The sequence below is a fragment of the Aquarana catesbeiana genome, linkage group LG07 (genome assembly GCF_042186555.1).
Source record: "Aquarana catesbeiana isolate 2022-GZ linkage group LG07, ASM4218655v1, whole genome shotgun sequence".
In the NCBI taxonomy this organism is placed as follows: domain Eukaryota; kingdom Metazoa; phylum Chordata; class Amphibia; order Anura; family Ranidae; genus Aquarana; species Aquarana catesbeiana.
Window position 1 is genome coordinate 36415798 of NC_133330.1, and position 26070 is coordinate 36441867.

Here is a 26070-nt window from a genome sequence, read left to right on the forward strand (position 1 = left end):
TGTAATGAAGGGGGTACTATGGGGGAGGAGGTCCTGTGTAATGATTGGAATAGTTTGGGGGAGGGGGGTCCTGTGTAATGATGGGAATAGTTTGGGGGAGGGGGGTCCTGTGTAATGATGGGGGTAGTATGAGGGTGGGGATCCTGTGTAAGAATGAGGGGTTTATGGGGGAGGTGGTCCTGTGTAATGATGGGGGTAATATGGGGAGGAGGTCCTGTGTAATGATGGGGGTAGCATGGGGGAGGGGGTCCTGTGTAATGATGGGGGTAGTATGGGGGAGGGGGTCCTGTATAATGTGAGAGTGAAATTGCGTGTGGGGGGGCAAAAAATGTTTGCCCAGGGTCCAATCAACATTAAAGATGGCCCTGCCAGTTCCTGACCCCTGGCTTGTTACTTGATTCTGCATCCTGTTTACTCTTCTGTCTTTTTCCTTCTCATTTGAAACTGACCTTGACCTGGCCCCCATTTTTGCTCTTTGTCTCCTGAATCTGTCCATTCAGTGCCCGACTGTTTCTGTACCCTGCTCGCCTAACCACATTCCTGTTGCTTGCTCTCTTAAGTTCTGTGAGGACATCTGGCAAGGGTTTCCTGCTCTTCAGCTTCTGCCTCACTGCAAGATCCAACTCTTCCGTTGGCCAGAACTTTCTACAGGCACCCGTGCCACTCCATGCACCCGTGCCACTCCATGTCCAGTCTAACACTGTCATCACTTTGTGGGGACAAACAGGTCAGGGGGTCATCAGTTCTACCTCTACCAGGTATATGATAAAAGACTAGTATGGGCAAAGTACTGGTTCACTTTAAGGCTTTATTCACACTTGGCGTTTCCGGCAAACATGCATTTTCTGTGTGCTTTGTTGCCTGGCAAATGTGCTAAAAACTGCTTTTTGAGGTTTTGGCGCTTTTTTGGGGCATTTGTGAAGAGTAGGACAGCCCATTTAAGTGAATAGATTGCCCTATGCATGAAGAGCAGAAAAACGCCAAAACGCACCAAAAAAAATGAGAGCTACGCTCAGGTATGAACCCCGCCTAAAAGTAAAAATCATTCCAAGACAGCAACAGGGACCCCCGTGATTTACTCACATAGCAACCTGTACAACAATGTAGCATGGCAGCTTGTAGGGCATGCTGGGCTTGTAGCTGGAGGGATGCCTTAAGGCTCAATAATGACTGCAGAGCGGAGCGCCATTGTTCCCACATCAAACATGAACATAAAGGAGCATTCACCTGGGTTACCATAGTGAGGGTTGGCAGCTCCAGCTATTGTCGATTGTGCGGTTTCTTCAGACTGACAGGTCCATCATTCTTGCTCGCTGCGGGAGGACGATTGATACAGCAACCATCTGTGTAATGAGGACAAAGATAACCCAGCAACTCCAGGAAACACATTGCAATTACTAAAAGGAGCAATCCACCTGGCTTGCTATAATCTGAGCTTTTTGCATTATATCACAGCCAGGTTCAGCAGGTTTTTCACACTGCTTCTGCTTTTTTTTTTTTAGACCTCCCTATCAGAAGGCAGGGTTCAAAACCACAGAAGATAAACTAAAAATAAAAGCCAGCAAGCTGCATTCCCTGTAATAAAAACATACACTAGATTAACAAAAGTATTGTGACGCCTGCCTATACACGCACATCAACTTTAACCACTTGCTTACTGGGCACTTAAACCTCCCTCCTGTCCAGACCAATTTTTAGCTTTCATTGCTGACGCACTTTGAATGACAATTGCGCGGTCATACAACACTGTACCCAAATTAAATTTTTATCATTTTTTTCCCACAAATAGAGCTTTCTTTTGGTGGTATTTAATCACAGCTGGGATTTTTATTTTTTGCTAAACAAACAAAAAAAGATGGAAAATTTTGAAAAAAAAAATCATGTTTCATAGTTTGTTATAAAATGTTGCAAACAGGTAATTTTTCTCCTTCATTGATATGCGCTGATGAGGCGGCACTGGTGGGCACTGATAGGCTGCACTGATGGGCACGGATAGGCACAATTAAGGCGGCACTGATGGGGACAGATAAGGCAGTACTGATGGGCTCAAATAAGGTGGCACTGATGGCCACTGATGGGTGGCACGGATGGGTGGAACTGATGGGCACTGATAGATACCACTGATAGGTGGCACTGATGGGCGGTACTGATGGGCAGCACTGATGGGCGGTACTGATGGGCACTTACGGGCACTGGTAGGTGACACTGATGGGCACTGATAGGTGGCACTGATGTACAGCACTGTTGTTGAGGCACTGATTGTGTGCACTGATGGGTGGCACTGTGGGCACTGATGGGTGGCGCTGGTGGGCACTGGTAGGCGGCACTGCTTCCTATTGCTAAGTGGCACTGGCAGGGGGCACTGAGGATATGCAGCAGCTTGCCGAGATCGGGATTGATGTCCCTCTCACGCGCAAGGAGAAAAAATAGCCGATTACCGGCTCTGTTGACATAACATGATCAGCTGTCATTGGCTGACAGCTGATCATGTGTTAAGGGGTCGAGCGGCGCAGGCCGCTCATGCACGGGACGACGTCAATGGACGTCGTCCCGGCATAGGAGGTCCGCGCTGTAGTCGTCATTCGGCTATAGAGCGGATCTCAAGTGGTTAATGGCACCCCAGTCTTAAGGCTCGTACACACGATACGAAAAAATCGGAAGTAAAATTTCATCCGACGAACGATCTGCCGATTTTCGGATCTTTGCAATGGTGCTTTTCGACAGCTGATTCTGTTTTTTCGTCCGACAAAAGCTGGATGTGCAGACTATAACATTTTTGTTGTACGTGAAGTCAAAGTCCGATTTTCGTTTCATTAGTATGGTTTTTGTCCGAAAAAAATTGTAAGAGCAAGACTACGCTTGCTCAGAAACGAAAGAATACATAGAAAACTATTCAACATGTTACGTACAAGAATTTTCGTATGGTGAGTAATCTCTTCACTTTCGACATAAGACTAGCATGCAACAAAAAAACGGACGAACGGTCATCCGAAAATCTGACGTGTGTACAAGGCTTAAAGCGGAGTTCCACACAAAAATGGAACTTCCGCTTTTCGGAACCCTCCCACCCTCCAGTGTCACATTTAGCACCTTTCAGGGGGGAGGGGGGTGCAGATACCTGTCTAAGACAGGTATTTGCACCCACTTCCGGCATAGACTCCCATGGGAGTCTATGCCTCTTCCTGTCCCTCCGCGCTGTCTGCTGGGAACACACAGCTCCCAGGAGAGAGCGGGGACCACTTACGATGCGCAGTGCGACTCGCGCATGCGCAGTAGGGAACCGGGAAGTGAAGCCGCAACGCTTCACTTCCTGATTCCCTCACCCAGGATGGCGGCGGCAGCTGCCGAGAACCGAGCGGGTTCTCGGCGTCGCCTGCCGACATCGCTGGACCCTGGGACAGGTAAGTGGCCATGTATTAAAAGTCAGCAGCTGCAGTATTTGTAGCTGCTGGCTTTTAATATTTTTTTTTTTGGTGGTGTGGGTGGACCCCCGCTTTAAGTCCGTAGGGTTCAATATTGAGTTGGTCCACCCTTTGCATCTATAAACAGCTTCAACTCTTCTGGGAAGGCTGTCCACAAGGTTTAGGAGTGTGTCTATGGGAATATATGTGTGCGTACTACGCTAATGAAAAACACCTGTGCTGCCACTTAATATTCAATAAACATGAAGAGGGGTCTTTTGCATAATAACGCCTGTAGTGTTCTGAGACATTATGATATTTATATCCTTTTTATATATTGGTTATGTGTTCACCTACTCTTATTTTTAGAGTTCTTTTTGTACGTCCAATATACATCAGTCCGCATGGGCAGACTAATGCATATACGACATGAGTAGTGTCACATGTTATGAGGTCAGTGATCTCATACTCTCTACCTGTAGGGTTTGAAAAAAATGTGGATCGTTTCTTTACATTGAGCCTTTACAATTTACAAAGCCGTCCACAACTCTGCCCCCAGCTACATCACTAACCTAGTCCCAAAATACCAACCAAACCACTCTCTTCAGTCCTCCTGCTCTCTAGTTCCCTTGTCACCTCCTCCCATGCTCGCCTCCAGGATTTCTCCAGAGCTTCTCCCATCTTTTGGAACTCCCTACCCCAATCTGTCTGACTGTCCCCTAATCTATCCTTCTTTAGACGATCCCTGAAAACCCTTCTCTTTAAAGAAGTTTATCCTGCTTCTAACTAATACACTGTTTTACTTTCTCCATCAGCTCACCCCCCATAGTTATTACCTTTTGTATCAATTGACCCTTCCTTTATAGATTGTAAACTCTAAGTGCCGGTTCACACAGGAGCAACTTGTCAGGCGACCTAGCCGCCTGACAAGTCGCCTCCCGTTCTGTACAATGGAACCGTTCTAATAGGAGCGACGCAAGTCGCTCGGACTTAGAAAAAGGTTCCTGTACTACTTTGGGGGCGACTTGCATAGACTTCTATACAGAAGTCGTTTTGCAAGTTGCCGTGGCAGTCGTGTGCAGGTCGCCTCGGTGAGGCGACCTGCAAGCCGTGCCGCCCCTGTGTGAACTGGGGCTAATGAGCAGGGCCCTCTGATTCCTCTTGTACCAAATTGTAATGTAACCGTAATGCCACGTACACACGATCAGGATTTTGGTCGGAAAAAGATATGATAGCTTTCCGATGGGATTCCGCTCAAGCTTGCCTTGCATACACACGGTCACACAAAAGTTCTCTGAACTTTTGACTGTCAAAAATGAGGTGACGTACAACACTGCGACGAGCCGAGAAAATGAAGTTCAATGCTTCTGAGCATGCGTAGGAATTTTGCGCGGAAGAATTGCATACAGACGATCGCATTTTCAGATAGGAACTTTTTCCGACCGAAAAATTGAGAACATGCTCTCAATCTTTTGCTGGCTGGAATTCGGCCAGCAAAAGTCCGATGGAGCATACACACAGTCGCATTTTCCGACCAAAAGCTCTCATCGGTCTTTTGCTGGCCGAATTTCCGATCCTGCGTATGCGGCATAATGTCTGCCTTCATTTTCTTAAGCACTGCACAAACTGTTGGTGCTATATAAATCCTGTATAATAATAATAATTTACATTGTTTTTTGCAAACTGACATGCTCTACATTTCTCGCAGGCTAAAAAAAACCCTTTTCGACCCTGACAGAAAGATAGTTTGGACGGAGGATCTAGAATTTTTTGAACTATATTGTCACCAAAATTAGGAGCCCTCCTATAAATAAAGGAGGGTTTTTTGGGGGGATTACAGATTTTAATACCTTATCCATCCTGAGAATATGCCAATGTCTGGAGAATATGCTCTCAATTTCCTTATACTGGCAATTCAAGTCTGAGATGAAACACCACGGCTTGTTATCATCTTTATCAATATGGATCCTATTCTCCAAGCATTGGTCCCTCGGGATGGCCAATGTCCTCTGGACCTCTCGATCTATCTGTACCTTTGAATATCCCTTCTGTATAAATTTCCTTTTTATGGTATCTGATTGTTCTAGGAACTCACTGTCAAAAGTGCAGTTCCTTCTGGTGCGCATTAGCTGACCTCGTGGAATGTTGCGCAACCACATAAGATGATGGCCACTTCCAATTGATAGGTAACTATTTCTATCTGTAGTTTTAAAATAAACTTTTGTGGCTAAAAAATCATCTTTCCTATAAATAGTCAGATCCAAGTTATAAACTTTTGTGGCTAAAAAATCATCTTTCCTATAAATAGTCAGATCCAAGTTATAAACTTTTGTGGCTAAAAAATCATCTTTCCTATAAATAGTCAGATCCAAGAAATTGATGGTATTGGTGCTGTACTGGCAGTCTAATTTAATATTGTTCTTATTACTGTTAAGACTATTTGTCTCCTCCTGCAGCATTTAATGGTCATTTCAAATTCTCTTAGTCAATATGGGGTTAATGGAACTGTTGGACGATTAGGTCAGTCCATTTTAATTCCCACATGAGTAGTGTGTTGTATTGGGGGAGTATGGTGAGACACAGTAATGTGCATGCCGCTGTTAACCATCTAGCCGGTTGTGAATATTTTATTAGGCATGTGCAATTCGTTTCGTTCCGAATTTGTCTTTTAACTAATTTTGACAAATTCGTTAATTCGGGAATATCCAAATTAACGAAAACCCGTTTAACAAATTTTTTCCGAATATTCGTAAATTCGATAAAATTGGACATTCGTAAATTCGGGCATTCGTACATCCGTACATTCGCAATTTACGAATGTACATTCGTACATTAGTAAATTAGTGAATTCGTAAATTTGTAAATTCGAAAATTTGGAAATCTGAAATAATAGTTAACTAATAATAACTTAACTGTTAGTAATTACTAGTAACTTTTAAATTATAGGTATTGTAATTTCCTTTCAAATTTGGCTGTTAGTGAACGTAACACATACAAATTTATCCGAAGTTATGAATGATCCAAAAAAACGGAATGGAACGTAATGAATTAATAATAATAAATAACAATAATAATAATAACAATGTTTTATTATTATTATTTATTATTAATTTGTTCCGTTCCATTTGTTTAGATGCAGCATTCGTTTTGGATAATTCGTAACTTCGGTTAAATTCGTATTTGTTACGTTCACTGACAGTCAAATTTGAAAGGAAATTACAATACCTATAGTTTAATAGTTAGTTACTATTTCAGATTTTTCAATTTTCGGGTTTTTGGATTTTCAAACTTTGAATTTACAAATTTCCGAATTTTCTAATTTACAAATGTACAATTTTACGAATGTACGAATTTATGAATGTACAAATTTATGAATGTACAAATGTAAAAATGTACGAATGTACGAATGAACGAATGTACGAATGAACGCATTTACGAATTTACGAATGAACGCATTTACGAATCGCGATCATAAGGAATGACCTGAAAAACGAAAAAAAATAATAAACTAATGAAACGAAAACGAAAATGAACGAATTTTTTGGCTGTGCACATGTCTATATTTTATCATTTATAGTTTTTAATTACAATTTTAACTGGCAGAAGGCGGGATAATTGGACAGATGGACAATATTGCATTGGTCCATGTCCATTGACTTAAAAGTCCACCAAATGTGCTCACTATGAGTTAAAGTGATGAGGAGGAGGATACTTAAGCTTCGTTGCCGTGCTGTGCCCTGACGCCACCCCCTGTGACGAAGTCCGAAGTGACAAAACGCGCCAGGACGTGGCTACACGGCAACGCTGAGACGGTGACTCCATGTGTATGAAGGAAGCTATGAGAAGATCGCAACACTGAGTCACCTGGCATGTTTCAAGGCGATTTTGATTCTTTTATGATGTAAGCGCATTCCTTAAGGGCTCTTTCACACAGGGCAGATCAGTGATCCGCCCCGTGAACACCCGCTTGCTCAGCGGGGATCGCTCCGCCGATCCCCGCTGAGCAGGAAGATGACAGGTCCATCGCTGCACACTGTGCAGCGACGGACCTGTCAGAGCGCCGCTCTCCCCTATGGGGGATCGGATGATGACGGACCGTAGTGTCCGTTGTCACCCGATCCGATCCGAAAATGGATGGAAAAGTAGGTTTTTCCTCTGTTACACTTTTCGGATTGGAGCGGGTCGGATGTCAGCGGACATGTCACCGCTGACATCCGACGCTCCATAGGGATACATGTATGTCCGTTTTTCATCCGAAAACGGAAGGATGAAAAACGGACATACGGATCCCTCGTGTGAAAGAGGCCTAAGGTGTTTTTACACTATTGGAGGCTCTGTCTCAATTTCTATCACCACATGTGGAGAGTGTCTTTAATAATCTGGATGGAGATTGGCGTGTAAAAGCAGCTCTTCAATAACATCCAATAAGGCAATATTTGCCAGACACAAGAGTGAATGGCAACAGCATCTGGTGAGCTTTATTCTTAATGCCCTGTACACACGATCGGATTTTCCGACAACAAAATCCATCTGATTTTTTCCGACGGATGTTGGCTCAAACTTGTCCTGCATACACACGGTCCCACAAAGTTGGTCGGAAATTCCGAACGCCAAGGACGCGGTGACGTACAACACGTACGACGAGCCGAGAAAAATGAAGTTCAATAGCCAGTGCGGCTCTTCTGCTTGATTCTGAGCATGCGTGGAACTTTGTGTGTCGGAATTGTCTACAAGCGATCGGAATTTACGCGAATGGATTTTGTCAGAAAATTTTAGATCCAGCTCTCAAACTTTGTGTGTCGGAATTGTCTACAAGCGATCGGAATTTACGCGAATGGATTTTGTCAGAAAATTTTATATCCTGCTCTCAAACTTTGTGTGTCGGAAATTCCGATGGAAAAAGTCCGATGGAGCCCACACACGGTCGGAATTTCCGACAACAAGCTCCGATCGCACATTCTCCGTCGGAAAGTTCGACCGTGTGTACAGGGCATAAGGGAGTGGAATTGGCACACATCACTTTGGTGAAGGATTTTGGTGGACCAAAGAGATTTTGTTTCACAATTTTTTCATCACTTTAAGTTGGACTGTATTACCATATTGATTTGCATATGATGGAGCATATATATTTTTTGGATATGCCATATGGACACTTTTCATTATGTATGGGTATTTTATGTTGATCATTTCACAATGTTAATATTTAGGAGTTTTATAGATTAATTTAGTGAGCTACTGTGGAATTATTTGTCTCTCTCTCTTTTTTACATTGACATTTCTTTCACCTCATTTGCGTGTCTATGGGAACGTTTGACCATTCTTCCAAAAGCGCATTCGTTGGGTCAGGCGCTGATGTTGGACGAGAAGGCCTGGCTCGCAGTCTCCGCTCTAATTCATCCCAAAAGTGTTCTATCAGGTTGAGGTCAGGACTCTGTGCAGGCCAGTCAAGTTCCTCCACCCCAAACTCGCTCATCCATGTCTTTATGGACATTGCTTTGTGCACTGGTGTGTAGTCATGTTGGAACGGGAAGGGGCCATCCCCAAACTGTTCCCACAAAGTTGGGAGCATTAAATTGTCCAAAATGTCTTGGTATGCTGACGCCTTAAGAGTTCCCTTCACTGGAACTAAGGGGCCAAGCCCAGCCCCTAAAAAACAACCCCACACCATAATCCCCCCTCCACCAAATGATTTGGACCAGCGCACAAAGCAAGGTCCATAAAGACATGGATGAGTGAGTTTGGGGTGGAGGAACTTGACTGTCCTGCACAGAGTCCTGACCTCAACCCGATAGAACATCTTTGGGATGAATTAGAGCGAAGACTGTGAGCCAGGCCTTCTTATCCAACATCAGTGCCTGACCTCACAAATGCTCTTCTGGAAGAATGGTCAAACATTCCCATAGACACACTCCTAAACCTTGTGGACAGCCTTCCCAGAAGCTGTTAGAGCTGCAAAGGGTGGGCCAACTCAATAGTGAACCCTACGGACGAAGACTGGGATGGCATTAAACTTTATGTGCGTGTAAAGGCAGGCGTCCCAATACTTTTGGTAATATAGTGTATGAGGTTTGCTGCTGCCTGCACGTCATGCTGAACCTCTGGTTTCAATACTATTTGAGTCCATAGCTGCATGCCTGTTTCTGGGTCAGCAGATAAAGTATAGGAAGCTAAAGGGGTCACTATGACAAACGGATTCTAGCTGCTCTTTAGACACGGGTCCACAAATTTCCTTGTGACAGGTTTCCTTTAGACCTCATTCACATGGCTGTCCAGCGTGGTACCTTGCCCAGATCGATATATTTCTGCAGTGGATACAAACACACAGCACATTGCTTTCTGATGCACGGTAATGCATGACAATGCACTGCATTGCTCAACTATTTCAAACCGGTATTTCAGTCCGACTTCGGGGCGATTTGACAGACATCTGTGCGGGTTCATGCACAGATGTTTATTGAAACCCCCCCCCCCCCCAAGTCGCTAAAAGTAGTGCAGAAACGACTTTTGGGGATCAATGCGGCGCCGCAAAGTCGGCATTGCACCGATTCGGACGGTGCCATTGCCGGCAATAGGCCCTGGTTTGGCATGCGATTTGACATGTCAAATCGGCCCAATGTGGATGTGGGCTAATGGGGGCACAGACAGCAATAAAAACTGACAAACGTTCTAATCCCTATCCACAACTAAAAAAACAAAGAGAAGTTTTGCCTTTAGTTACACTTTAAGACCACCCTCCGCAGTTATACTGCAGCAGGTCGGCTCTATTGCACGAATCACCGTAGCTGTACTTTGCTTCATGCAATAGATGCAATAGAGAGCCAGAGCGGGGATCTGTCAATGTAAACAAACAGATCCCCGTTCTGTCAGGGGAGTCGAGAGAGATTGTCTGTTCCTAGTGATCAGGAACAGCGATCTCTCTCTTCCTCCAGTCACTACACTCCCCCCCCCCCCAGTTAGAAACACCTCCCAGGGAACACATTTAACCCCTTGATCACCCCCTAGTGTTAATCCCTCCCCTGCCCGTGACATTTTTACAGTAATCAGTGAATTTTTATAGCACCGATCGCTGTATAAATGTCACTGGTCCCAAAAAAGTGTCAAAGGTGTCCGATCTGTCCGCCGAAATGTCGCAGTCCCGCTAAAAATCGCTGATCACCGATATTACTAGTAAAAAAAAAAATAATAATAATAAAAATGCCATAAATCTATTCCCTATTTTGTAGATGCTATAATTTTTGCACAAACCAATCAATATACTCTAATAATAATCTTTACCAAAAATATGTAGAAGAATACATATTGGCCTAAAGTTCGTTTTTTTGATGGATATGTATTATTGCAAAAAGTAAAAAATATTGTCTTTGTTTTCAAAATTGTCGCTCTTTTTTTTTTTTGTTTATAGCGCAAAAAATAAAAACTGCAGAGGTGATCAAATACCACCAAAAGAAATCTCTATTTGTGGGGAAAAAAAAAGGACGTCAATTTTGTTTGGGTACAGCGTCGCACGACCTCGCAATTGTCAGTTAAAGCGACGCAGTGGCATATCGCAAAAAATGGCCTGGTCATTAAGGGGGTAAATCCTTCCAGTCCTTAAGTGGTTAAACTGCAAAAATGAATAACAATAACTGTGCTTGTTCCCGTCGCGCACATTTTCGGGGCTCAGGTAAGTATAAGGGGGGCTCGGGGGGCGCTGCTGCATTAAAAAAAAAAAAAATTCACCTTAATGCATAGAATGCATTAAGGTGAAAAACAGCTTTAACCGCTTGCTGACCAGCCGCAGTCATTTTACTGCGGCAGGTCGGCGCGATCCCGCGAGCCGTCGTAGCTATACGTCGGCTCGCGGGATTGGGAATATTGTACCCACCAGTAGATTCTTCTCTGCCCACACAATAGGAGTTCTGTATTTTTTTAAGGTTTCCAGTAAAAAAAAAGGTGTTCTGTCAGTAAATTTTCCATCTTGTGTCAGTAAAAAATGCTGCAGGAGGTTGGCAACCCTGAAGAATATAGTATTTGCAATGTATGTCATTCCTCAGCCTTTTAATCCTCTATAACAGGTGCTCTAGGTGACAATATGTACAGGAAAGTCATAGTGTATTATGAGTTCTTACCCAGCATGGGCTTAGCAGGGATGGACAAGGGACCGTGCTTGGTGGACTGTCCCTCTGATGGTCGGCTTGTCCCAGGTACACACAGGTGTATGAGCCCCTGCACTGCCTTGCAGAGCCCACGTCTCGGTCTCCCTGTCCATCGCAGCCAGGCTCCCGGGGAAGCTCCGCCCCCCTTCTGTTTGCTGTCACCAGGCAGCCGTCTCCAGGGCAACAGGGCAACACAATCCTATTCCTGCAGCACACCATGGCTTCCCCTGTAATCCATCTGTGTAGGCCTGACTGACAGCTTGTGTGTCATAACAACCTGTAAACTCATTCTAACCCCCCCCCCCCCGGTGTACAGCGCCGCGCCACCTCAACAAGCGTTTAAACGTGATTAGAGAGACGTTCTGTATTATTGATGAATAAAAAGTGAGAGGGATTGTAAGCGAAATGCTATCTACGCCATGTACGGAAACGCGGGATAAAGTACCAGGGTGGCGCACACTATACTGCCAAAAGTATTGGGACGCCTGCCTTTACACGCACATGAACTTTAATACCACCCCAGTCCTAAGGCCCCGTACACACGATACGAAAACCGGAAGTAAAATTACATCCCACGAACGATCTGCCGATTTTGGGATCGTTAGTGCGGTGCTGTCCAGAGCTGATTCCGGTCTTTCGTACGACAAAAGCTGGATGTGCAGACTATAACGTTTTTGTCGGATGCAAACTCAATGTCCGATTTTCGTTTTAATAGAAAAAAATCATAAAAGAGCAAGACTACGCATGGTCAGATACGAAAGAACACGTGCAAAACGATTTGACGCGTTACGTCACTTAAAAAAAGAGAACAGAAAGGGGCGGGGCTTTAAATGAAGCTTGTGCGGGATAGGAGTCGAATTATTTTAGTAGTGGACATATCTATAGCACATTATATATCTTATATCAACATAATTGATTCATTAATAGCTATTTTATATTCTTCAGAACAATTCATAAGTATAAGCATAAATAAATACCAGCTTGGTTAGAGTTATTCCAATGAATAACGGGGAAAGACAGGAAAATATATAAAATTAAAATTTAACAAATTTATTGTATATGATAAAAAATAGTGTATGGTTCAAAGCAGTCCATACAATGAATAAACATGAAAGAAAATGACAAAACATGCAGTACACAGTCAGAAAACAATCAATGCAATATAATAAATACGTCTGACGTATTCTGGCGTATGAGAATTTTCGTATGGTGAGTAACCTCTTCACTTTCGACATGAGACTAGCATACAACAAAAAAAAACGGACGGACGGTGGTCTGAAAATCTGATCGTGTGTGCGAGGCTTCAGTCCGTAGGGTTCAATATTGAGTTGGTCCACCCTTTGCAGCTATAACAGCTTCAACTCTTCAGGGAAGGCTGTCCACAAGGTTTAGGAGTGTGTCTATGGGAATGTTTGACCATTCTTCCAGAAGTGCATTTGTGAGGTCAGGCAGACACTGATGTTGGATGAGAAGGCCTGGCTTGCAGTCTCCACTCTAATTCATTCCAAAGGTGTTCTATCAGGTTGAGGTCAGGACTCTGTGCAGGCCACTCAATTTTCTCCACCCCAAACTCGCTCATCCATGTCTTTATGGACCTTGCTTTGTGCAATGGTGTGTAGTCATGTTGGAACAGGAAGGGGCCATCCCCAAACTGTTCCCACAAAGTTGGGAGCATGAAATTGTCCAAAATGTCTTGGTTTGCTGAGGCCTTAGGAGTTCCCTTCACTGGAACTAAGGGGCCAAGCCCAACCTCTGAAAAACAACCCCCACACCATAATCCCCCCTCCACCAAATGATTTGGACCAGTGCACTTTTTGCTATAATAAATATCCCCCCAAAAAACATAAAAACACAAACTTCTTCCTCAGTTTAGGCCGATATGTATTCTTCTACATATTTTTGGTAAAAAAAAAAAAAAAAATCGCAATAAGTGCATATTGATTGATTAGCGCAAAAGTTATAGCCTCTATAAAATAGGGGATAGATTTATGGCATTTTTATTATTATTATTTTTTTTTACTAGTAATGGCGGCGATCTGCGATTTTTATTGGGACTGCGACATTGCGGCGGACAGATGGACCATTGACATTTATACAGCGATCACAGCTAAAAATAGCCACTGATTACTGTATAAATGTCACTGGCAAGGAAGGGGTTGACTCTAGGGGGCGATCAAGGGGTTAAATGTGTTCCCTCAGTGTGTTTTCTAACTGTGGGGGGATGGGAGTGACTAGACGAAGAGACATATCATTGTTCCTACTTGGTAGGAATACACGATCTGTCTCCTCTCCCCTGATAGAACCGGGATGTGTGTGTGTGTTTACACACACACACATCCCTGTTCTCGTTCCGTCGGGAGCGATCGCGGGTGTCCGACAGGCACGCGCATTGGCTCTGGGGACACGCTGCACGCGCGCCTGCAATAGCGCCTTAAAGAGCCAATGTACACCTCCGACGATTTGCGCAGCCGTGCCAACCTGCCGCAGTATAACTGCGGCGGCTGGTCGGCTAGCAGTTAAACACAAAGAATGGCGTGAAACGCGTTAGCTGTATGCTATGCTCCCCATTTGTACATTGTGGGTTGTCGTTTCTGCAGCAATAAAGTTGATTTTCTGGAAGTGTGGCCAGCCAGACTTTCTTCACATGCCATGATGCTTTGTGTCCTGGTCACTGCAAATATAACGTGGCATGTTGAGTTGTCAGGCAGCACCGCCTGTCAAACTCAGCCATTCAAGTCAATGGGGTTGCGCTGCTTCCGCAAGCTAAACACTTGGCTCATGTTTGCGGCACATCGGCCTCATTATAAACTGCTGCTCTGCAAAAAAAAAAAGGATCACCTCCTGAACACCTGACAGCGGCTGCTTAGCTGCACTCTGAAAATTGATCTACTGCGGATCGCATTTCAGAGCATGGGCTAGTGTGATCCTAGCCTAACAGAATTGGATTTTTGTTTAAAATTTTTATGGGGTGAAACTATCTTTTTTTTTTTTTTTTTTTTTTGGGGACCTCTCCCCTCACTGCCTTATTTCTGGCCTTGGCTAGAGTGACTTGCACAATGCCCGCAGACTCACGTCATACCTATTACTTACGTCACAGCTCCCACGAGGCCACGGGTTACTCTACAGGGCATGCATTGGAACACCAGGGAAGCTGGCCATCTATTCATGGTTGTTGTAGAAGAATACATATTGGCTTAAATTGATGAAGAAATTCGATTTTTTCAATTTTTTTAATTGGATGTGTATTATAGCAGGAAATAAAAAATATTGTTTTTTTTTTTTAAAACTGTTGCTTTTTTTTTTTTTGTTTGTTTATAGCACAAAAAATAAAAAATGCAGAGGTGATCAAATACCACTAAAAGAAATCTCTATTTATGGGAAAAAATGGACGTCAATTTTGTTTGGGTACAGCGTCGCATGACCGTGCAATTGTCAAAGCGACACAGTGCCGTATCGCAAAAAGGGCCTGGTCATTGAGCAGCCAAATCTTCCGGGGCTGAAGTGGTTAATCTACAAACATCCCTTCCCTGCATAGGCAGGTTTTTAGTAAGAGTGCTTTCACACTGCCAGTGCCCCGGCGGTAAAGCGGCGCTATTTTTAGCGCCGCTTTACTGTCGTTTCAACAGCAATATTTGGCCGCTAGCGGGGCGGTTTTAACCCCCACTAGCGGCCGAAAAAAAGGGTTTAATACCGCCCGCAAAGCGCCGCTGCGACGGTGCTGCCCCATTGTTTTCAATGGGCAGGGGCACTATAGGAACAGTGTATTCACCGCTCCTGTAGTGCTGCAAAGAAGCTGCTTGCAGGACTTTTTGTGACGCCGTGCCAGCGCAGCGCCCCAGTGTGAGAGCACTCAGGCTTTCACACTGGGATTGCAGCTGAGGCTTTTTTCAGGCTCTATGCAGGCGCTATTTTTAGCGCTGTAGCACCTGAAAAACGCCTCTAGTGTGAAAGGGGTCTTAAGGTGAACTATCCTTTTAAAGTAGATCTAAACTCTATGGCTGGTATTTAGTTTGCCTCAGTGCTGTGCATCATAAACACATTTTTTTTTTCAGTTTTCATTCTTCGTTGTATCTCAGTGCTGCTCATCTCCTTCAGCCTCTTCCGGTCTACACACACTTGCTCCAGTTTCGGCTGCACATCATAGATCTGGACCGGCTTCCTTATAGTGACAACAGTGGACAAAATTTGCCCAATGTGTGTTGGCTTGGCCCCTTGTAATCTCCACCAGGGGAGCACAATTAGGTAACAGTTGTCACCTGATAACAGGAGGTGCCTGGACAAGAACCTTCTTAGCAGCATCACCAGATATTTTTTTTTTTTTTATGAAAGCTGCAGATAGATTAAAAAAAAAAAAAAAAAAAAAAAAAAAGTTTCCATTCTATTTTTTAAATTACATTAGCATGCTAAAGCTTATTTTAAGAATTTGGATCTACTTTCAAGTGTGAAACGACCATTGGCACAACATAGTGGGCGCCCACAACACCAGAACACATTACCTATTGTCAGGACCAGGATCTGAACCCAAGACCTCAGCTGTTTTTGGCAGTAGCTCTTCTTGCTGAGCCACAGATGCTGAAACCCTTGAAGAAACCTACTTTCCATCTTGTTTCTGGTGAACCTTGAACTATTTGCTCCTCCCATGAATTTCCTATTTAGGCCTTGCCATTGCACTTCCTGTTTGCCAGATTATTGTGCTCTCTCCAGGCAGTATCTTGCTCCTTACGTTGCTGCTGCCATCCACATTTTCATTACCAATTTTTAGCATGTTCCTCAACTATGCCTCTGCTTGAGAAATGAAAAGGAATGTAGCGCTCTCACCAAGGGAGTCTCCTGAGTATAGAAGTAGAGTCTACGATTGGGTGCTCAGGCTGTTGTGTCATCCGGACAACAGTTAAAATAGGAAAAGCCAGCAACTCCATGTCCATAGCCAAATGTAAATGTTTATTGGTACATGTAAAAAGATACAAGGGCTGATGCATTTTGGCAGACCGCCTTGGTTACAGCATTGGTGTGCCGAAATGCATCAGCCCTTGTATTATTTTACATGTACCAATAAATGTTTACATTTGGATATGGACATGGAGTTGGCGGCTATGCCTCTGCTTGATCCTAACCTGCAAACATTTGTTGCTAACCTTTACTGGCTATGTTTTTGCTCGATACCCATCTGCTACCAGACCCCCCAGCTTGCTCACCTCCTTGTGGAGCGATCCTGAGGGCCGTGACCCGTAAAACTCATCTCCACCATCAGGAGCTCTGGTGAAGATCGGTTAGTGCTTAGATTCCGTGCCTCAGCTAAACCCCCATCACCTGCCAAAGGAATTTACTTGTGCATTCATCCTGCTGGTTTCTGTGTGAGCCTTCCCATTGCTATAGCCACTGGCCTAGTAATTATTATTAAAGGTACTTATATAGCGCCGTCAATTTACGAAGCACTTTACATATACATTGTACATTCACATGGGTCCCTACCCTCAAGGAGCTTACAATCTAAGGTCCCTAACTCACATTCATATACTAGGGCCAATTTAGACAGAATCCAATTAACCTACCAGCATGTCTTTGTAGTGTGGGAGGAAACCGGAGTACCCGGAGGAAACCCACGCAGGCACAGGAGAACATGCAAACTCCAGGCAGGTAGTGTCGTGGTTGGGATTTTTACTGCTGGGCGAGAGTGCTACCCACTACACCACTGTGCCATGGTATAGTGATGTGTTTTGTAATACAATATCTGTATATTTTTTGAATATGAAATGTATTTAAAACATTTTCTTAGTGGTGCTCCCATTTGGGGTAATTTTATGGTTTGATGGTATCAATCTTATTATACTAATAGCACTTTAGGCTCTGTTCACACCGCTGCGACTTGTCATATGATTTGACAGTTTAAAATCGCATGACAAGTCACACCCTATTTGTGCCTATTGTGACTCCAACTTGCACTGATTTTGAAAAATGTTCCTGCACTATTTTTGGCGATTTCATGTGCGACTTGCATAAACATCAGCAGGGTTGCCAACCACCAGTAAATTTACTAACAGTTTGTAAAAATCAGTGATTTTTTTTTTACAACTGCCAGTAAATATCAGGGGCTAATAATTTCATGCAGTGTTGACTTTTTAAGTGTAAATCAAGCAAATTACTTTGTTCTAGGTATTGTCAGTGTTTCCGTATCACATTTATACTTTTCAAATATTGACTGTGCTAGTTTTCAATAGGAGTTCTGTCATTTCTCAGGTCGCCAGTAAAAAAAAAAAAAAAAAGTGCTCTGCCAGTAAATTTTCCATGTTTTGTCAGTAAAAAAAAATGAGGTGGGAGGTTGGCAACCCTGGACATCAGCGCATGAAGTTGCACAGATGTCTTTGAAATCACGGTGAAGTAGCGCAATTTCAAAGCCGCATTCAGTGTGAACCGGGGCTTAGGGCAGTTCCATCCAAAAATATGAACTGCACAGCCCCCAATTCCAAAAAAGTTGGGACACTGTAAAATCTACATTAAAAACAGAAATGCAATGATTTGCAAATCCCATATTTTATTCACAAAAGAAAAAAAAAATAGAAAACATATCTGACGTTTAAACTGAGAAAATGTACCATTTTATGAAAAAAAATAAAATAAATTGAAATTTACTGCATTATCACATCTCAATAAAATTGGGGCAGGGCAGCAAAAAGCCAGCAAAGTAAGTGGCACTAACAAGGAAGAGCTGGAAGAACATTTTGCAACAGGCCAGTAACATGATTGGGTATAAAAGAGCATCTTAAGGCTGGACCAGGGATTGAAGGAAAGAAAATAGCTCGATTGCCCCAACAGCACTGACTGTGTTCCTGCTGAGCTATCTGCTGGCGGTGATCGTAAAAAACAAACAAAATACGGACAGGCTGTTTTTTTTTTTTTTTTAATTGTCATCAGTACAACCAGCCATTGAGAATAGTGGTACTCTGATTTGAGTTAATTTTATGGTTTGAGGGTATCATACCCCTTAAAAAAAAAATAAAATAAAATTTCATTTTTATTAAACAGCTACTCCAGACAGTTGGTGAACTATTAATGCTTTCTCAGAAAACACTATAGCTATGCTGAAAGCGGAGTTCCACCCACATTTTTATGTTATCATCATTCGCTTTATTGCAGCACTTAAAAAAAGCATTGGAGGTTTTTTTTTTTTTTCGCTCCATTTACCTGGTTTCCAAGGGCTAATCTTTCTTCCTCTTGTTCATCTCACTGCAGCGAGGTACGTAATTTCCACTGGCTCCTGGGAGATGTGCGTCATCATTCCCAGGAGTCAGTGGGCATCGCCGCCTGGTAGCTTCATGTTATTTCCAAACAGGAAATGACGCAAAGGCGGCGATAAGTGCCATCTTGCTTCCAGGGTATAGTCTTGAGTGACAGGTTGCCATAGCAACAGGCGGAAACTTCCTCTGACACCACCATTGCTATGGCATCCTGCACTACAATGCATGCGCCACACCTTGTGCGCGAGATCGGAGGTGCATATGCTGGGTATCCAACAGCACCTTATCCAGGAAGAAGATACGAGTGGGCTTCACATGCCCACAATTAAGATGGGAGCGGGGTGGTAAAGGAATATAAAGGTTGATTTACCTAAAATAAATAAAAATACAACAGCGGCATGGCATATAATAACATATTAATATTGGTTTCATGAAAAACATCACTGGTGCATTTGGCCTGAGGTGGGGGGCGCTGGAGCCGAACAGTGGCGATCGTTGGCGTTCGGAAATGCACGGAAAGGCCAGAGGACAGTTCGGCTGACCTCAGCAAACCTCGGAAAGGCTCATGAACGGAGTCTTGCCAAGGTTTGCGAGGTCAGCCGAAGTGTGCTCGGGCCTTTTCGGCCGTTTCCGAGGCTCTCCGGCGCCCCCCGCCTCTGGCCGCATGCGGTATTGCATCCCATTGAAGTCAATGCGGAACAAATTATTTTCATTTCCATTGACTTTAATGGGAAAACTCGCTTTGATATGCGAGTACTTTGGATTACGAGCATACTCCTGGAACGGATTATGCTCGTAATCCGAGGTTCCACTGTATTTATGTTTTTTGGTTCCGATACACTATAATTTTATACTAAACTTTAAGACATCATTCTAAGAAAACTTTCATAACTGGAAAACATTTTTTTAGCTTTTGCCATAATCTTCCCATGCAGCCTATTGTTGATAAAGAACAAGAAGGACAAAAAATAAATGTTCATCCACAGCCCTGCCAACCCATATCCTGGACTCTGACTCCATCCTCTGCTTCTACGTTTTATTCTCAACAAGTTGGAGTAAAGCTAAAATGATTTGTTATGGATTACCCCCAGGCCTTTGCGGCTTCACAGCCAGTTTCCTACTGCAGGTGCGGGGGTCGTGCTGCAACATGTGATTGGTCCTGGGGGTGTGGGGTGTGTCTTGGGGGTGAACATCCCCGGCTCAGTTCGCCATGGAGGTCTGAGCTGGAAGTGGGAACGGGTGCCTGTCAAAACCACGTGCCCCCCCCCCCCCCCCCCCCCAAAAAAAAAGTGCCAAATGTGGCAGTGGAGGGTGCAAATGAACTGAGCTTTCCATTCCGCTTAAAGACCTTTAACCCAAAAATCTGGAGAGGAGTCCATATTATTTTTGCCAAGTAGGGTAGCAAATCATTAACATGTTGCTTAAGATAAGTCTTTCCCTAGTCTAGCATGGTCAAAAATAAAACTGCATAGGCAGTGGTTACCATCTATGAAATTTGTAGGTCAACAGGGTAAGGAGATCCAGAGATTTGGGCAGCTAAAATTATATGCAAATCTTAACTTTTCTTGTAAAAGTTGAGCATGGTCAGACGGATGCCTTCCTACCTGTTATTGCCCAGTAGAAAGTCTTTGTATGTGTGGATGCCCATTTATGATGTGCTGGTAAACAATTACAAAGAAAGTTGACACTTCAGCTGCATATGTGATATATTTAATCAAACAGGAAAATCTCATTCTATCTAAATGATAATCAATAACCTCATTCAATTAGCTGTCAGCCATTTTAAACTTAACGTAGAACTATAGGTAAAAAACTTTTTTTAAATTTTGGATAGAGTAAGGGAGGGAGGGTAATAACCCCTGTAAGACTTTTTTTCCCGCCATCTGTATTCCATTGCAGAGATTTCCCTTCACTTCCTGTCCCATTGCCAAAAACAGGAAGTGAGAGGAAATCCCTGTACAAGGAGAGAGAGCAGCGAGCGGTCTTTATTACAGGAAAGGCCTGCACAATGGGCACAGTATTATGCCCTGTACACACGATCGGACTTTCCGACAGAAAATGTGCGTCCGGAGTTTGTTGTCAGAAATTCCGACCGTGTGCAGGATCCATCAGACTTTTTCCATCAGAATTTCTGACACACAAAGTTTGAGAGCTGGCTCTAAAATTTTCCGACGACAAAATCCATTTGCCTAAATTCCGATGCACAAAGTTCCACGCATGCTCAGAATCAAGCAGAAGAGCAGCACTGGCTATTGAACTTCTTTTTTCTCGGCTCGTCGTACGTGTTGTACGTCACCGCGTTCTTGACGTTCGGAATTTCCAACCAACTTTGTGTGACCGTGTGTATGCAAGACAAGTTTGAGACAACATCCGTCGGAAAAAAATCCGATGGATTTTGTTGTCGGAATGTCCGATCGTGTATACAGGGCATAAGGGTTGTTTCACACTGAATTCCTACACAGATCTAGAAAAAAATACACCAAGAATTAAGAATACACACAAATCTTGAATCTAGACAGTTTGTTTATGCCAATGTTTACCTTTCAAAAGGAGCGTCCCTTTAAATAAACAGACTTGCAGTAATAGGAGACAGGACAAAAAGGCTTTATTTTTGAATAAGAAAAATCTACATTAAGTGCAAAAAAAGCAGAAGATAGAGGTTATATAGATTTTTTTTTCCAGATTCCCAATTTTCATAACGTAGGGGGGAGACAACAAAACAAAAAAAAAAACTCTCTGAAAATTTGCAATTACTTTTTCAGAGAAAAACCGCATGATTTGGCAAAAGTCCGGAGTGAAATATGAAGGTGTGTTCTGACCTGCGACAAGCACAGCGGTCCCGAGATCTCTCCTCTGAATGAGCTGGGAGGGAGGCCACCCTGTAGAGACCGCTGGTAGAATATACACCTTTAAATACAGTACCTCTGGCAGTCTTGTAAGTAAAAACGGTCGTGCTCTCGCTAATGGACCTGTCAAGGAGTAAGAAGATGGGCCCGCTGCCAATAATACATGCACCAGGCTGTGTATTTCGAGTTTGATCCTTGGCCGAGTTTATAAAAAAAAAAATAATAATCACTGAGCGGGTTGTTGAGGGGGGGGAAGCAGCAAGAGCTGATAATGCACTCGAGAGGAGCCCCTTCAATGTGACTGAAGGTTCCAGCTGTGGGCACTTACTGAAAATCACTTTAAATGACCTTCTCTGTAAAGACTGCGATAAAGAAAAAAAAAAAAAAAATAAAGCAATATTAAAAATAAAAAAGGAAGATTACAGATTGAGACAAGCACATTTTTTTTCTCTCTCAAAATAACAATAAAAATATTCTGTCCCATCCTGTGGGGGAATTTGGAATGAAAGTAAATGCCGTGTACATTTTCCCCCTGAGGTTTGACAGACATTCACCGATTTCCTTTACTCTGCACCTAAATGCAAGCCCCCTCCCTCGGCCCTTTAATTCCCCGCCCCTGAGGGGCAGCAATGCAGAGATCCAGGAGCAAAAATGAGGGAGTCACATCCGCCGTCCAGACACAGTTATTAAAACTGAAAAAATAAAACAAAACAGGTCGTTAGTAAAAAACTATAATGTTCTCTATACTGCCAACAATGGCAAATAAGTACCATATATACTCGAGTATAAGCCGAGTTTTTCAGCACATTTTTTTGTGCTGAAAATGCCCCCCTCGGCTTATACTCGAGTCAAGCACTTTTCTGCAACAGAGAATGACATTTTCCGAACTGACTTTGGGGCCCCGTATCCCGGGGCCACTTGGTTCTAGGAACCCCAAATTTAGTATGCAAACCCAGTGGATCTAGTACTAAAACATAACCAATGCTGGGGTTCTTAGCACCAAGTGGCCCAGAGATATGGGGCCCCAAAGTCGGTTCGGAAAATGTCATTCTCTGCTGCAGAAAAGTGCTTGACATTTTCCGAACCGAATTTGGGGCCCCGTATCTCGGGGCCACTTGGTGCTAGGAACCCCAAGCTTTGGATATGTTGTAGTGCTAGTTCCACTGGGTTTGCACACCAAATTTGGGGTTCCTAGCACCAAGTGGCCTCGAGATACGTGAAATTGTGAAATTATTCCATCTCAAAGATCTCAACAAAGACTCTAAAGTTGGGTTTTAGTGGATTTCCAACAGCTCAGGAATGACTGCTGTGTGTTACCATCAGAGGACTGGCAAGCTGCTAAGATTCTAGTGTAACAGAAACTAATAGGGAAGAGCTTAGATTTCAATGTTTTTTTCACAATACTTAGAGCCCTTTCACACTGGGGCGTTGGGGGCATCGACGGTAAAGTGCTGCTATGTTTAGCGGCGCTTTACCGTTGTTTTAGCGCCGCTTTTCGGCTGCTAGCAGGGTGCTTTTAACCCCCGCTAGCGCCCGCAAATCGTCGCTGCAGCGCTGCCCATTGATTTCAATGGGCAGGGGCGCTTTAGGAACGGTGCATACACTGCTCATAGATGCATAGACTTATTTTTTTTTTTCATAGACTTTTTTTGACGTCCTGCCTGCGCACTGCTCCAGTGTGAAAGCACTCAGGCATTCACATTGGAGTGACATTTCATACAAATAGAACATTCTTTTAGTGGTATTTAATCACCACTGGGGTTTTTTATTTGTTGCTAAACAAACGGAAAAAAAGACTGAAAATTTGGAAATGAAAAAAAAAATGTCAGTGTGTTATAAAATTTTGTAAATAAGTTATTTTTCACCTTCGCTGATGTGCACCGATAGGTGGAATTGATGGGACTACACTGATGATCAGTGCCCTGATTATCAGTGTAGACGTCCCTTACACTCAAGCCAGGTATCGGATCTCCTCTCCTCATGCTGTCAGCGCGAGGAAAGGGAAGCCGATAACCAGCTTGTGTTTACATCTGTGATCAGCTGTCATTGGACACAGCTGATCACGTAGTAAAGGGCTGCTGTGGCCCTTTACGCCAATCTGTGATCAGCTGAGTGCGAAGGACTCAGCGATTACAGGGCACACGGGCAGCGCAATCACGAGGGGATGTCCATGGACGCCCTCCCAGCAAAGCAAGCCCATGCTGTAGCGGTCTTTCGCCTACAGCACGGGCGGGAAAGGGTTAAAAGTATCTAAACCCAATAACAAAAATGCAGCAGATTGCAGCTTACCAATCCTTGGGATGTGGTGGCTGCATTCATTCTTTTTCACCTTTAAATTAAACCTAGTGATCATGCCAGTAACACACATTCTTTCATGGGTGACATCTCTCCTTTTCCATAACACAGGTGGGAGGTGTTCTATAGTTCATAGGTGAACTGGGCAAAGCTACTAACACTCCTTAAAAGGAGACGTACACCTTTCGTAACATGTTACACCGATATTCAGGGCACGTCCCTCGCACCTACCCAATCCCTGCTGTGACAGCAAGCGGGCTTCTTCTCCCTCCTCACTAGCTGTCACAATTTTAAAAAAAAACGTGGCTGAGTGGGGCTCTGCCCACCCAGCTGCATCACTGATTAACAGGGCTCTGTGCATGAAAAACTACAAGGCAAAGCAGCCTTAGCGACTGTCGGCTTGTAGTTTTCAATGAACTACCAATGCATTGTGGTGAGCCATGGTAGTTCATTCAAACTTCCTGTCAGATTGCATCTGCTTATCCGTACGGGATGTATGGAAAAGCAGATTCACTGGCTCTGCTGGAGACCTGCATGGCAATCTGCTGATGACTGGTGCAATTCTTTACACAGGCTCCAAAACAATAAATAAATGCACATGCAAACAAATGCACAATGTTTACCACCAAAAAAATGTGCATTTATAATTTATTTCCTATAAGTAAACTTATACTTTAAAATTTCAATGTGGCACAGGAAGGTACAAACTCATGCAGGATCAAGATGTTTTTTTTTTTGTTTGGAATTAACAAAACACATTTATTTGTTTTATTAAAGGAGAAGCATGGCCAAAGCTTTTTTGGTTGTACTCCTTCAATGGAGTGCAGATCGTCCTGCACTGCTGTGACCCATTTTCAGTTGACAGTGGGCTAAAGACCTCACTCAGCAGAGTCCAGGCTCTGGACTGATCCCAACTTTACAGGTGGCATTCACCCAGATGCCTGGCAGCTGGCTCAGCCTCATTTCTGGGGTACCCTACCGGAGCTCCTGGCTTCTCTTCCCCCAGATGAGTGCCCCTATAGCAAGTCGCTTGTAAAGGGGGCACTCGTGCAAGCTCGTTTCTGAGCCATGCTCTGTGTGTCTATTGACACAGAGAATGCAGCTCGGCCCCGCCCCTTGCCATCTCCTCGCTGGCTGTGACTGAGCCAATGGCTGCCGTCTCCGAGTTAAGGAGGGAGAGAGCAGCTGCTCTCATGCACATCGCTGGATCGAGATCGGGGTCAGGGTGGAGCTGCACACAGAAGTGTTTTTTTTTTTTTACCTTTATGCACAAAATGCATTAAGTAAAAAAAAAAAAACCTACCTTTAGAACCACTTTAACTGACCATTAAGGGGCAAATAGAAGAAAATAATTGCTCGGATTTGCATAGACTTTAGGGGTCAATTTATAAAAAAATAAATAAAAATACTGTGCCAATGTCTCAAGCATTAGCTCAGCTGTCCTGAATATTCTAATATTTTGCCTAATACATTCCTATGATTGACGACTCCGTCTAGTGGCCAAAATGGAGTGTTTTCCCAATTGACATATTTCAGGAAAAAAAAAATACCACAACATGGCCACTGGGTGAAGCTGATGATCATAGGAAATAAACATAATGGGCAAAATAAGGAATTTGTGACAGCTGGGCAAATGCTTGAGATATTCCAATACATTGTAAGCCCTAACGAGCAGGGCCCTCTGATTTCTCCTGTGTTAAACTGTATTGTAACTGTCCTGTTTGCTCTAACGTTGTAAAGTGCTGCATAAACTGTTGGCGCTATAGAAATCCCGTATAATAATAATAATAAAAATAATAATAATAATAATATTCGTTCAGCAATTTAATTTTTTTATAAACAGACCCCTAAGAATTAAAAAAAACAGAATAAGCCCTCGTTCACATTGGAACAAATTGTCATGCGATCGAACAGGTCAAATTGCATGACAAGTCGCACCCCATTTTCGGCAATGGCACTGTTCAAAGTGGTGCGACGCAGACTGTGCGGTGCAGTATTGATTTGAAAAAGTAGTTCCTGCACTACTTTTCACAGTTTCGGGTGGGACTTGCATAGACATGTCTGCATGATGCAGTCGCATGATTTCAAAGCCGCATTCAGCGTGGAGGGCTCAGGCTACTTGTTTACAGCTTGAGAGTGGCAGACCGTGCCAAGATTC

The 26070-nt window shown here is 43.6% G+C and overlaps 2 protein-coding genes across 3 annotated transcripts in view; both read right to left on the reverse strand.

Moving 5' to 3' along the window:
* The window catches only part of TTLL3 (tubulin tyrosine ligase like 3), a 50018-nt gene extending 38331 nt beyond the window's left edge, over window positions 1-11687 (reverse strand). The window contains exons 1-2 of the mRNA XM_073591979.1: window positions 11510-11687; window positions 1228-1343 (exon numbers count right to left, since the gene is read on the reverse strand). Of these exons, the coding sequence (XP_073448080.1) occupies window positions 1228-1239 (12 nt within the window). The 5' untranslated portion in view covers window positions 1240-1343; window positions 11510-11687. The remainder of the gene's footprint in view (window positions 1-1227; window positions 1344-11509) is intronic.
* Window positions 11688-21359: 9672 nt separating this feature from the next.
* ARPC4 (actin related protein 2/3 complex subunit 4) overlaps window positions 21360-26070 on the reverse strand; it is a 32572-nt gene continuing 27861 nt past the window's right edge. For both annotated transcript variants that reach the window (XM_073591984.1, XM_073591983.1), the window contains exon 6: window positions 21360-22309. In XM_073591984.1, the coding sequence (XP_073448085.1) occupies window positions 22304-22309 (6 nt within the window). In that variant the 3' untranslated portion in view covers window positions 21360-22303. The remainder of the gene's footprint in view (window positions 22310-26070) is intronic.